Genomic DNA, 14,226 nt, shown 5'->3' on the forward strand with positions numbered 1-14,226 from the left:
GGTGGGGGTGGGGCAGGCGGAGGGTCCTCTGTGTCTGTGTGTTGCTGAGAGGGGAGCGGGCTCTGCAGGGAGGCTCTCTGAGGTGTCCCTGTCCCTGCCAGGCCCCAGAGCCAACCTGTCACACAGGAGGCCACACCCCTTCCTTCAGAGGCTCAAATCAAACAGGAACCTACAGTGAATGGCTTAGAACAGGAAGAAGGCCTCCCTCGGAATGGACATAGCCTTACAAGTTCTTTTAACTTTCAGTAAAACGGTTTTTACTTTATGTGTATTTTATCCCAGAGTTAATTCTTCATTAATGCACATATTCGTTTTATTTATCTACATATTTATACAGTTTGGAATCTCGGGGAAAATCCTTATGGCTTCCTACTGCTCTTTGTGTCTCATGGGTCCCAAATCCTCTCAAGTGTCCGTTTCTACTCTGTTGAACTGACCACAATCCTGGTCGCGTCCTTCCACTTATGGTGATTCTTCTGGTATCTGGTTCCCCAACCTCAGGGCAGGCGCATCCACATGTGAGGAATCGTTTGGTTCTACTTCTTATCAACTTACTGATAGGCGGGGCTCCTGGCTCACGGGATCTCAAATGATTTCCTAGGAGATGATGACTTCTTGTCCAAATATCATTATAAAATAATGTCAGGGAATGGGTAAATATGAAAAGGAATATATGAAAGTGAGTCAATAAATTTTACAGAAACAGCTTGTGCCAGCTGGGAGGAACTTTTGATGGTCATGTTATGAAAGCATCCATCTCCAGATAGGCTTGTCTGTGAAGTGGACATTATGTCTCACATGGTTTCAAGCACTGCTTTCACTAATACAGTCTCCAGGAGCACCTGCTGTTTGAAGTATTTAGCAGTGTGCTGAAAAGGAATACTTTTAATGTGTAGAGACCTTAACTGTTCACTAAAAAGATGCCTGAGCAAAACAAATCTATAGCTACACTAGGAAGCGTATCCTTGGCTGTCAGGGACGGAGAGAGTCATGGGAAAGGGAAGTTTCTGGTGCTGGAAAGAGTCTATATCTTATTGGGGTGGATTTACATGGGGATAGATATATAGAGAGATGCTAGATAGATAGATGGATCAAAACCATTGACCTGCCCATTACACAGTGGGTGATGTTTACTGTAGATACTGTGGACCCTTGAACGACATAGGTGTGGGTCCTCCTATGTGTGGATGTTTTAATAAACACATACTAGAGTACTACACAGTCACAGGTGTTTCAATCCGAGGATGTGGAATAGTGGAAACAGGTGGTTGACTGTGAAGTTATACACACATTTTTGACTTCAGGTTTGGGGGTGGTGGCTCAGGGTCCCTAACTCCACATTGTTCAAGCATGGACTATACTTCATGTTTCAATAAACTGGCTTTAAAAATGCCTGAGGAGGGACCTATCTCACGTGCTCTTGTGTTTCCACGTGATGAACATCAGGCTTAAACAGTCACATTTCTTTGACTTCTGAAGTCCTCCGCTATTGGCAAATGTGCCCATATCCACCTTTGCTCCTAGAAACGTGGAAGAGGCTGTCAGAGGTTAGCAAAGGAAGTCAAGAAATCCGGAGTCCTGCTACCTGCCAGGTACTTCATGCTTACCAACTTCTTATGAAGCCCTGCAGGGTGGTGTCATGGCTAATTTAATATGTCAAGTGGACTGGGCCGCAGCTATTCAGTTAAGACTATTCTATGTGCTCCTGTGAGGCTGTTTTCACAAGAGATTAACATGTGAATAGGTAGATTTTAATAGTAGAATCGATGAATAATTCAGCTAGTAAAGCAGATGACCTTCCATAATATATGGGGACCTCCAATCAGTTGAAGTCATGAATGGAACAAAACGACTGATCCTCCCCCAGGGAAGAGAGAACTGTCCATCTAACGGCCTCCACTCGAACATCAGCTCTTCCTGCCAAACAGCCTTTGAAGTTATATCAGCTCACCCGGGTCTCTAGCACCGCTAGGCCAGCTGGCATATTTTAGATATATCAGCCTTAACAACTATGTGAGCCAATTGCTTTAAATCAAATACACACACACACACACACACACACACACACACACAAACACACACATTTTATGCTAGTCAGTTCCTTGGGGGCGGGAACCATAGCAGTTGAAGACTGACAAGTCTCATTCCTTGCTCTTACACTTATAAAAAATGAGATCTGGACAAGGCGCTTTACCTCATATGGATAAAGAATGAAAATAATACCACTGCTATATAATCCGTGTAAGCATTAAAGCATATCATACAGAAAGAATATCTGCGGAGGGCTGTCCGCTTTACCAGGGCCTGGGCTTGGTTACCTGGCAGCTGGCACCCTCGCGGCCACTTCCTGAGCTGGGGCAGCAGTGTTTTTGTACCGGAGGAAGCTGATCTTGCAGGGCTGTGTCTTGGCTGCTGGCACAGAGATACAGGGCCGAGTCCGGCAGCTCCAAGGAGCTCAGGTTCAGCAGAGATAGAGTCACTGAACTGTTGACCTGAGAATCGTTCTGGGAGGTTTCCTTTTTCTGTCTCCTCCCCGCGGTAATACTGAACAAGGAACTGAGGGCCCTGGCCCAGGGGCTGTTGGTACCAGGACACGGAGCGATGTCCAGAGACAGGGGAACATCTCAGGGTCACCTGCTGTTGTCTTGACTTGATCAGGTATTTTGGGGTCTGAGTGACTCCAGAATCGACCGGGCCTGTTGGGGAGGAGACAGAGGAGGCTGAGGGCAGAGCACAAGGGACGCCTCCTGCTCAGCCCTTGTCAGCTTGTATCTCGGGGATGGCACAGGCTTATCAGAAGCTCCCACGCTGTGGCCAGGACTCACCTGCCCCCAGGAGACAAAGAGCCACAGAGCACAGGAGCCTGGAGCCCATGGCAGCCTCAGGAAAGGAAGACAAGCCCTACCTCGGGGCGGGTCTCCTGGGGTGAGGGGTCTAAAGCACTGAACCTCCTGTTTCCCTGATAGGAGCATCTGCCTATGATGTCACTGCTCTGACGGCCCTGCAGGCTGCCTCCCGGTCCACTGTGCCCCCTGGCAGGACCCAGGGCCGGCTCCTCTATGCCATTCCCTGTCCTGCACAGCCCCTCAGCAAAGGGTGGTGTGAGAGGAGCACCGTCCCTACGTCCCCGGGTGCCCACAACACCACTTGTTCTCCTCTGCCTGCCCCTGCCTGATACTAATCACCCAGCCATCACCAGCCACCCCAACCCCTTCACCCCCACTTCCCGTGCAGGCTCTGGGACATGGCCTCCTGGTGCATCCTGAAGCTCCAGACACATCTCTACTCACCTTGGCAGTGAGGGGTCTGTGCTGGCGCCTCATGTCCCAGGGCCACTCTGAGAACTCACACCAGCTCCCTGAGGCAGGCATGGAGTCCAGGTTCCCTTAAGCTGCCCTCTCCTGGGTGACTCAGCCCCTCCCAGGGCACCTTGAGTACCGTGGGCCCACAGCGCCTCCACGTGGCCAATGGTCTGTAGCCTCATGGATCTGCACCATCTTTCTAAATCAAAAATAGAAATTCCCCACAAGCACCACCTGCAACCCCTTCCACACACACACACACACACACACACACACACACACACACACACACGTTCTCTGCCTCCCAGCCTTGCTGACATAGAGTTTCTCTTCAAATCCAGTCTTAGCCTGTGGACGGCAAAGACTGTATTATCCTTCGTTTCGATGAAGGAGGAAACACTTGCTGCACCACTCAATGAAGGTAGGATGCTGAGATGGAAAAATAAAGTAAAGAAAACACTCTGATGACCTCAAGGGAAGCCAGCCTGGAAGCAGGTATCCCATAGCTCCTTCTCAGTAATCACATCCACATATTTCCAGATTTTATATTTAAAATTAGTATTACCAAATTCTAGGTAGTGTTTGTATACAGACGATATATATATATATATATGAACCCATTTATTTCTGAAATTATAACATCGTGAAATAAACAATGGTGTCAGCAAAAACCTAAACAGACAATTCTACAAAGAAATCGCGCGATCAAAAGGCACATGAAAAGGTGCTCAACGTCACTAATTATCAGAGCGATGCAAATCACAACTACAATGAGATATCTCACATCGGGCCCAATAACCATCAACAAAAATTCTTCACATAATAAATGCTGCAAAGGATGTAGAGAGAAAGGAACTCTCTTACACTGTTGGTGGGAATGAAAATTGTACAGCCACAATGAGTATGGAGGTTCCTTAAAAAACTAAAAATAGTGTTACCATATGATCCTGTAATCCAACTCCTGGGCATAAGTCTGGAGGAAACTCTAATTCAGAAAGATACATGCATCCCAATGTTCATAGTGGCACTATGTACAAGAGCCGAGACATGAAAGCAACCTAAATGTCCACTGACAGAAAAATGGAGAGAGAAGTGGCATATGTATGCAAAAGAATATTACTCAGCCAGGAAAAAGAATGAAATAATGCCATTTTCAGTAACATGGATGGATCTAGAGGTTATGATGCTAATGAAATAAACTGGACAGAGAAAACCAAATATCATAATATTTCACTTATATGTAAAACACACACACACACAAAGATAAAAATGAACTTATATATAAAACAGAAATAGACCAACAGACATAGAAAAGCAACGTATGGTTCCCAAAGGGGAAATGTGGGGAGGGACAAATCAGGAGATTGTGATTAGTGCATGTGCCCTGCTATATATCAAGTGGATAAACAACAAGGACCTACTGTATAGCACAGGGAACCATATTCCGAAGTTTGTAATAATCCATGAGAGAAATGAATCTGGAGAAGTACAAATACATATATACATATATGTGTGTATATATATTATCCACACTCTGCCTGTAGAATTTATAGAAGTTTTAATATAACCGGACTCAGGATAATTTTTGACTCATCGTGTGTGTGTGTGTGTGTGTGTGTGTGTGTGTGTGTGTGTGTGTGAGAATCACTAAACTGTACACTGGAAACTAACACAACATTGTAAATCAATTATACAGACAAATGCAAAGAAGAAACTGAAAACATCCCAACCCCAACTTCTGAGATTGTTACAATTCGGAGAGATTTGGGAGATTTCAAGAGAGTGGCACTTTGCATTCAAATCCACGTTGAACTAGAAAACATGCACGATTTCTTTAAACCTCACTAGGTTACCTTTCCATTATCACTTTAAACTAACTCACAGGGAACTAGATTAACAAATGTACACAGATTGAAAGAGGGCTGAATATGGATATGCAGATAAGCCTTTACACTGACATCAACATAGGCAGAAAAGAAAATGTTAAAATATTCCCACAAACTGGAAGCCTGGGCTTGGGTCCAGTGTTTCATACTCTAGAATAAATGTCTGAGTTGTGCTGGGAAAATAAAATACTGCATGCAGCTCTATGTAAGTGGGCATTAATTCACTCATTTCACAAGGCTGAAAGAGTAAGAATTATATTCTTATAGCTTGGCTTTTCCTATGAAAGTAAAGAGAGGAAGGGAGTTTCTATAGGTGGACCCCTGTCACCCCCAAATTCATGTGTTGAAGTCCTAACCCCCAGTGTGACTGTATCTGGACTTAGGGCCTGGAGGGAGGTAGTTAAGCGTAAACAATATTATAAGGCTGGGACTCTAACACAACATGACTGGTGTCCTTAGAAGAAGAGGAGGTGACACCAGAGAGCTCTTTCTCTGTAAAGCCCAGAGGAGAGGCCATGTGAGGACACAGGGAGAAGGCAGCTATCTCCAAACCAGGAACTGAGTTCTCTCCAGAAACCAACCATAGCACTTGGATCTTGGGTTTCAGGCCCCCAGAACTGTGAGAATCAAATGTCTGTTGTATAAGCCACATAGTCTGTTGCATTTTATTATGTTGGCCTGAGCAAATAAGTCAACAGTATAGCACCCTGGAAAGTCAGGATGAGACGCAAAGAGGAAGGCACGTCTGAGCTAGTGCTTAAAGGTGGGTAGTACCTGGTCAAGTTTGGGGAGGAGAGAGATGCCTTTAGGCCATGGCAAGAGCAAGAGCACATGCAGAGGATTGAAAAGGCATCTGTGTTTTGGGAGTTTTGCAAAGAGATGTTTGGTCACAGAGGAAGACGCATCCTGAGGGAGCCAAGAAGTGATACTTTGAAGTGAAAAGAATCAGGGTGATGAAGTGTTAAAAAGTGATCCCAGGGAAGCAGAATTGATCTTTGGATCCTTGCCTGTTTATAATCAGGGGAGGCCTGCCCTCATCTGTGTGTGGGGGGCACTCAGCTTTGTCCCGAGGAGGCAGGGCAGGGGTGAGAGGTTAAGAAGGAAGAAGTCAGCACCATCTCCAGGTTTCTCACACCATCATCACATCATCTGGGTAGTGATGACCTCTTCTGGACCAGCCCCTTGGTGATGCTGGGTGTTATGAGGCCTGGCTGAATATTTTCTGGTACTGGTGACCTTGGGAGGGAGAAGAAAAGAGATCATGTTACAAGGACCACAGTTTTACTCATGTTGTAGCTCTAGCTCCCTTCTCAACCACCTTAATCATAATCCTTGCCCTAGACTTTCACCAAATCTTCAATTCTTTCCCCTAATTATATAAAGCGAATGCATATGATGATATTAGAATCACATATTGATCAAGTAACTTTGCTCCACAAATGGACTCTCTCTTTCACAAAAGAGGCCACCAATTATGAAATCACAAACTCTTCCTCACCCCTGGTAGCTTCAAGTACCAGCCAAGGAGGTCGTGTAGGAGGGAACCTGTTGATGCAGCCCATCCTCTGAACACATCTTCTTGACCTCTTGTCCCTCCCCTGAGTGCCACAAGAGCCCAAGGCTGCCTTTCAGCCCCCTCATGCATTTTCCTTTCCCACTACAATCCCTGGGCTCTCATGCAGCTGTCAGCTCTGAGGTTGCTCCCCACTGGGGCAGGGAGGTTTGTGCACAGAACCCTGCTGACTCAGCAGCGCTGTGCCAAGCTGCTGGCACAGAGGTACAGGGCCGAGTCCCTCATCTCCAAGGAGTTCACATTCATCTCAGAGTGAGAGTTCTGGAACTGTTGTGCTGAGAATCGATCTGGGAAGTTGCCTTTGGCTCTTTGCATACTTTCATAAAACTCAAAGAGGAACTGAGGACCTTCCCTCAGGACCTGTTGGTACCAAGATACACTGTGGTGCCCTAACACAGGGGAACATCTCAGCATCACTTGGTGTCCTCTTGCTTTCATGAGGTATCTTGGTGTTTGGGTGACTCCAGAATCCACTGGGCCTGTGAGGGAAGGACACAGGGGCTGGAGAAAGAACACGGGAGAGAGCCCGAAGGTGCCTTGGATTCAGGTATTGTCAGGCTTAGAACAGAGATGTCTGCCTGTACCAAGGACCTACCTGCTGCCAGGAGACACAGAGCCACCCAGCAGAGGAGACTGGAGCCCATGGCAGGAAGCGGCAGAGCTGGGCAGGCGTGTCTTGGTTCAGAGCTCTGGTTCTCTGGGAGCTGAAGTTCTGGGCATCATTTCTCTGATTGGAAGTTAGGTGGTGACATCACTGCTCTGATGTCATTGTCTCTGCTGGTTCCCATGAGCCTGGCCTCCCGTTCCAGGTCAGCTCATCTAGGAACCCTGCTTTGTCCTGCAAAGCCTCTTATGTGACATGGGGGCTGGAATGGGCTGGTCTCGGCGAGGCTGGGTATAGGCCGCATGCCCATCCCCACACGCCTTTGCTTTTCCTATGAGGCACAAGTTTCTCTCCCTGGCCCTGTGCCCTCCCAGCTTGGCCCCCTTCACTGTCCCTTGTAACCTCAGAAACTCCCTCATCCGTGCATAGTTGAAGGTCATGGCTCCCAGCTGGGACAGCAAGTCTGCAAATTAGTGTCTATGCTATGAAGGCTTCCAAAGGTAAAACACTGACCAAGGCTGTTTCTTAACCTTCCCGGTCCCAGGAAATTGCTAGTTTTGACCCTGAAACTTATGGAGTTGGGCTGTTCCACAGCACCCTGTGTGGTCTATGTGTGGGAACACGGGGTTTGTCCAGATTTAATACTCATCAAGTGTGTTTAAATTAGAAACTATTTCACTATTTGCCTATTGCACTGTGTTTCTGTATGTTTGTTTTGTTTTACTTTGCCTTTTCCTAAATGGGGACACAAACATGTACCCTAACTGATTGGTGATTTTGCATTTTAAGAGAAAGAATGTGGCCATGGAGAAACTGTGTTGACTTTTAGAGAGTCTTGATGAGGAAGATGGTACAGACCTGGCCTAGGTTAGGCGAGATACTAAAAACGGGCAGAGGTGCGGAACACAAGGAGACAGCCTGTCTCTCGTCCTGCAGATGGACTCCCAAGGGCTTTTGGATGATTAATAATTAGCTGAAATTGATTTTCCTTTGAAGATCTTGGACCGCTTGCTCACAGAAGACCATTTACACAGGCCTCTTGTAAGGTTCCCTGTGTCGTGGGAGGGGACATTGTGGTGAGCTCCAAGGACAAAGAACAAGAAAAAATCAAAGGGCCAACATCACAGGAACAGAGAGTTACCAGACCCTAATCACTGTCCCACAGCAACCACCGCAACCTCATCTTCCCAAGCACACGCCTGGCTCCTTTCCCATCCCGTAGGAGGGAAGGTCGTGGTCCTCTGCTTCTCCCACTCTGCACATTGGAAACATGCAGACCCCACCCACTCAGCAGGTGACCCGTTAGTCCCTCTGCTCCCTGGCTGTAACACCACACAAGCCACCTATGCTCATCGTCGACTCTGCCCGGCTCCCAGGAAGTCGGCCTGCCGTTCTAGCAGCGTTCCTTGTCGTTAATAAATCCTATCTTCTTTATTCTGCCTTCTGTCTGGAAATTCTTTTCCACCTGTGCTCAGACCATGACAGAGATGACCCCGATGAGGACGGAGCAGCGAGGCTGCAGTAGGGAGGGCCGGGGAGCTGACGCCAGGGAGGTGGGGAGAGGAAACCTGCCCCATCTGGGAAAGGTGGGCGAGAGCAGAGATGTCCTGAGGGCCCGGCTGGGGGAGAACCTTCCAGAGAAACAGCAATGAGCTGCCCATGGAGAGAGAAGAGGGCCTACCTGCATGTGATTTACCAATGATGTTTCCTCCTAGAGGTCTCAGGCTCAGGCTGATGGCTAGGAGTCAGAGCTGGAGACCCATCTTTCTGTTCACAGGAGTGGGGGTGGGGCTGCAGATGAAAGACAGAGTGACGGTGGACACATGCCCACGAGGCCCTGGAGTCAGGTCTGGGCTGGCTGAGATCGCACACAATAAGGATTACCCTGCACAGATGTGACCCCAGAGGATCCCAGGCTCCAGATGCTAGGAGTCTGCAAAGGGCTCCACTTAGTCTTAAGGTGCAAGGCCTGCCCTGTATTTTTGTGCAGAGAGGAGGTGGCCATGCAGCACCGTGGAGTAACTGCTGGCACAGAAGTACACAGATGTCTGGGAGGGGGTGGCAGACTCCAGCGTGAGAGGGAAGTTCTCAAGGTTTGGTCTGGAGACTCTGTACCCCTCGGGGACGTCTCCTTTGCTGGTGGTCCTAGTGCCAGCTGAGTAATGGATCAGCCTCAACCTGTGTCCCAGGTCTTGTCAGTACCAGTACATATAGTTGTGGTCCAGATCCTGGGTACATTTTACTGTCGTGTTCTGTCCTGTCCTCGTCACCTGGAATTTTGGGTCCTGAGTGACACCAGCGTTCACTGGGCCTGTGCAGAAGGAGAAGCTGATGCTGTGGCCACAGAGGAAAGGCTTAGTGCTGTGACCCTAAGGGGCCCCTGCCCCCCGAGACTCACCTGCCTGCAGGAGACAGAAGGCCACACAGCACAGGAGACAGGAGCTCATGGTGGGGGTGGGGCAGGCGGAGGGTCCTCTGTGTCTGTGTGTTGCTGAGAGGGGAGAGGGGCTCTGCAGGGAGTCATTCAGAGATGTCCCTGTCCCTGCCAGGCCCCAGAGCCAACCCTTCACACAGGGGGCCACGCCCCTTCCCCTGAGGCTCAAATCAAACAGGAATCTACAGTGAGCAGCTCAGAACAGGAAGAAGGCATTCCTCGGATCAGCAGCCAGTCTTACAAGTTCTTTTAACCTTTCTCTAAAACAGTTTGTAACTTTATGTGTAATTTATCCCAGAGAGAATTCTTCATCAATATGCTTATTCAGTTTATTTATCTACACGTTTCTGTAGATGTGAATCTTGGGGAAAATCCTTACGACCTCCTGCTGCCCTCTATGACTCGCGTCCCAAATGCTCTTCAAGCGTCCATTTCTGCTTTGTGGAATTGACCACAATCCTGGTCGCCTCCTTCCACCTACGGTGATCCTTCTGGTATCTGGTTCCCCAACCTCAGGACGGGCACATCCACATGTGAGGAATCCTTTGTCTCTATTTCTTACCAATTCATCCAAAGCCAGGGCTCCTGCTCAATGCAGCTGCAGCTCCTGCGTGGTCACTGGAGCCTGGGCTTCCCATGTCTGGGGGTGGGGGTGGGGGGGGGGGCAGCAGGAGAACCACCTCACGCCTGTGACCCACCTTTCTTTGTGGCGAGAAGATGGCCCAGCACTGCGGATGACATGTCAGCACAAAGGCATACAGATGTGGGAGGGATGTGAGGAGAGATGGCAGACTCCAGGTAAATAAAATATGCTCTATTTTTACACGGGACATCCATTCCTTGGGGACACCTCTCTCTGAAGCCTGGCTGCATTGAATTGGGTAACAAATATCACAGAGCCCCAAACTGTATCATGTTGCACACAACCCCATGCTTAGAAGGACCCCATCCTTTCTGCAATGCTCTGCTGTGGTGATGTTCCCATTGTTAATAATTTTTGAACTACAGGCCTTGTAAATTATGCAGCTGGTCCTGAGTCCATGAGGGTGGACCTGTGGTGACCTGCTGGTTTCCCTGGAGCGTGATCACCTGTCTGGGGTCTTGGTGACGAAGCCTCCCTGGGGCCTGGGAGACAAAGACACTGAAATTAAATCAGAAACAGTGAAGGAGCCTGATGTTGTCACCACAGCAACAAGCCATGAACTGGGGCCTGGCTAGCCCACCAGTGGTTCCACCTTGGTGCTCAGACCTTCTGTGCTCCAGGAGAAAGACGGACACATGGCACCAACGACTGAGGGCCCAGCAAGATTAGAAGGGAAATGGGGCCTCTCCAGCTCAAGGCCTGTGGCTTGGATAGTTGAGATCAAAGCAAAGGCATCCATTCTGCTCATATAAAATGATTTCTCACCAAAGTCACTACTGCCTGTTGTCTGCTCAGCCCCAGCACGCCGTGTGTGACCATGAGGACTTGCTGTGTGTGTCTCATGGGATCTCAACATAATTTCCTAGGAGATGACGGCTTTTTGCCAAAATATTATTAGAATATGATTTCAAGGAAAGGGATCCTGAGAAAAGTAATTTATGGAAGTAAATAAATAAATTTTCTAAAAACATCTTGTACCCGCTAGGAAGACCTTTTGATGGTTAGTTTATAAAAGTGTCCACCTCTACATAGAACTGTACCGTACATGGATTTGGTGTCTCACGTGACTTCAAGCATTTCCCTAACCATAAAACTTCCAGCAGCATGCTACTGTCTGGAATATTTAGCTGTGTGCTAAAGAGGAATTGTTTTAATGGGTAGGGAACTTACATTTTCACTAAAAAGATGCCTGAGCAAAAAACATCTGTAGCAACAGAAATCATATTGTTGGTTGTCAGGAAGGAGAGAGGCGTGGGAAAGCTGCATGAGGAAACTTTCTGGTGAAGGAAATGTTCTGTATCTTTATGGGGTGAATGTTACGTTGGATTACACATATATATTGATCAAAATGAGTGATCTGTCTATTATACCGGGTGTAATGTTTATTATATATACAGTTGACCCTTGATCCACCCACGTTTGAACTGTGTGGGTCCTCTTATACATGGATTTTTACTAAACACATACTGCAGTACTACATAATTGTGGTTGGTTGAATCTGCACATGTGGAATCGTGGATACAGCGGGTTGACTGTGAGGTGATACAGAAATTTTTGTCTGCGGGGTTGGCAGTGGCTCAGGGCCCCTACGCTCCACATTGTTTGTGGCTGAACTATAATTCACACATCAATAACGTAGGCTTTAAAATACCTGAGGATGCATGGATGTTACAAGCTCTTGTTATTTCATGTAATGAATCATTGGCATAAATATTTTTTCCTGCGACTTCTGTCGTCCTCAACTATAGGGTTTCAGGGCAAAGTGTGTCTTTGTCTACCACTGCCCCTAGGAAACGATTGCAGAGGCTGTCAGAGATTAGCAAGGGAGTCAAGAAATCCAGGGTCCTGCTAGGTGCCAGGTACTTCATGGTCACCAAATTCTTATACAGCCCTGCAGGTTGGTGCTATGGCTAATGTACTGTGTCAACTTCACAGGGCCACAGGTATTTAGTTAAACACTATATTGGGTGTTTCTGTGAGGGTGTTTTAGGAAGAGATTAACATGTGAAACCATTAGACTTTAATATTAGATTAGATTCATAGTTTACTTAGGAAAGCAGATGACCTTCCACGGTGTCAGTGGGCCTCAACCAACCATCTGAAGACATGAATGGAACAAAAAGACTGATCCTCCCCCAGGTGAGAGAGGACTGTCCAGCTGATGGTCTTCACTAGGACATCAGTTCCTCAGCATTCGAACTTATCCATCAGCTCTCCCTGGGGCTCTAGTACCACCGGGTGAGCTTGCAGATTTTCGACTTTTCAGCCTTTGCCACTATGTGAGCCAATTTCTTTAAAGCATGTGTATGTCTGCATATATATGTTCTATGGGAGGACAGATGGGGGCAGGGACCACAGGGGTTGAGAAGAAACTTCAGTCTGATTCCTTGTTCTGACAGTTATAAATATGAGCTCTTATATTTCATAACTCAGATGTATAATCAGACAATGTAATACTTATCGTGCATAGCTTTTCTGAGCCTAAAAGGAGACCATAAAACCCTGAGAAGGGCTGTTCCCTTTACGAAGACCAGGGCCTGGCACACTGACAGCTGGCAACCTCGCGGCCACTTCCTGAGCTGGGGCAGGAGTGTTTTTGTACCAGAGGCAGCTGATTCTGCAGGGCTGTGTCTTGGCTGCTGGCACAGAGATACAGGGCCGAGTCCGGCAGCTCCAAGGAGCTCAAGTTCAGCTGAGAGCTAGAGTCACTGAACTGTTGACCTGAGAATCGTTCTGGGAGGTTTCCTTTGTCTCTCACTTGCCTGTCGTAATACTGAACAAGGAACTGAGGGCCCTGGCCGAGGACCTGTTGGTACCAGTACACGGAGAGGTGTCCAGAGACAGGAGAACATCTCAGGGTCACTTGCTGTTGTCTTGACTTGATCAGGTATTTTGGGGTCTGAGTGACTCCAGAATCCACCAGGCCTGTTGGGGAGGAGACAGAGGAGGCTGAGGGCAGAGCACAGGGGACACCTCCTGCTCAGCCCTCATCAGCTTCTACCTCGAGGATGGCAGAGGCATATCAGAAGCTCCCACGCTGTGCTCAGGACTCACCTGCTCCCAGGAGACAAAGAGCCACAGAGCACAGGAGCCTGGAGCCCATGGCAGCCTCAGGAAATGAAGACAAGCCCTGTCTTGGGGCGGGTCTCCTGGGGTGAGTGGTCTAAAGCGCTGAACCTCCTGTTTCCCTGATAGGAGCATCTGCCTATGATGTCACTGCTCTGACGGCCCTGCAGGCTGCCTCCCGGTCCACTGTGCCCCTTGGCAGGACCCAGGCCCAGCTCCTCCATGCCATTCCCTGTCCTGCACAGCCCCTCAGCAAAGGGTGGTGTGAGGGGAGAACCGTCCCCATGTCCCCGTGGGCCCACAACTCACCTTGTTCTCCTCTGCCTGCCTCTGCCTGACACTCATCACCCAGCCATCACCAGCCACCACAACCCAGCCACCCCCACTTCCCGTGCAGACTCTGGGACACGGCCTCCTGGTGCATCCTGAAGCTCCAGACACATCTCTACTCACCTGGGCAGTGAGGGGTCTGTGCTGGCGCCTCATGTCCCAGGGCCACTCTGAGAACCCTCACCAGCTCCCTGAGGCAGACATGGAGTCCAGATTCCCTTAAGCTGCCTTCTCCTGGGTGACTCTCAGCCCCTCCCAGGGCACCTTGAGTACCGTGGGCCCACAGCACCTCCACGTGGCCAATGGTCCACAGTCTCCTAGATCTGCACCATCCTTCTAAATCAAGAATAGAAATTCCCCACAAGCACCACCTGCAACCCCTTCCACA

General features: G+C 48.5%; 1 pseudogene and 1 gene segment (V, D, J or C); both read right to left on the bottom strand.

Annotated features, from left to right (window-relative positions):
• Positions 1–2,294: 2,294 nt before the first annotated feature.
• LOC130851827 (T cell receptor beta variable 5-1-like) lies at positions 2,295–2,877 on the bottom strand (annotated as a pseudogene).
• A 5,959-nt stretch (positions 2,878–8,836) lies between these two features.
• On the bottom strand, positions 8,837–13,545 carry LOC130851828 (T cell receptor beta variable 5-1-like). The segment is given in 4 exon segments: positions 8,837–8,942; positions 9,764–9,767; positions 12,993–13,367; positions 13,497–13,545. Coding segments are annotated over 4 exon segments (534 nt in total).
• Positions 13,546–14,226: the final 681 nt, after the last annotated feature.

The sequence above is a fragment of the Hippopotamus amphibius genome, chromosome 4, assembly GCF_030028045.1.
Source record: "Hippopotamus amphibius kiboko isolate mHipAmp2 chromosome 4, mHipAmp2.hap2, whole genome shotgun sequence".
In the NCBI taxonomy this organism is placed as follows: Eukaryota; Metazoa; Chordata; class Mammalia; order Artiodactyla; family Hippopotamidae; genus Hippopotamus; species Hippopotamus amphibius.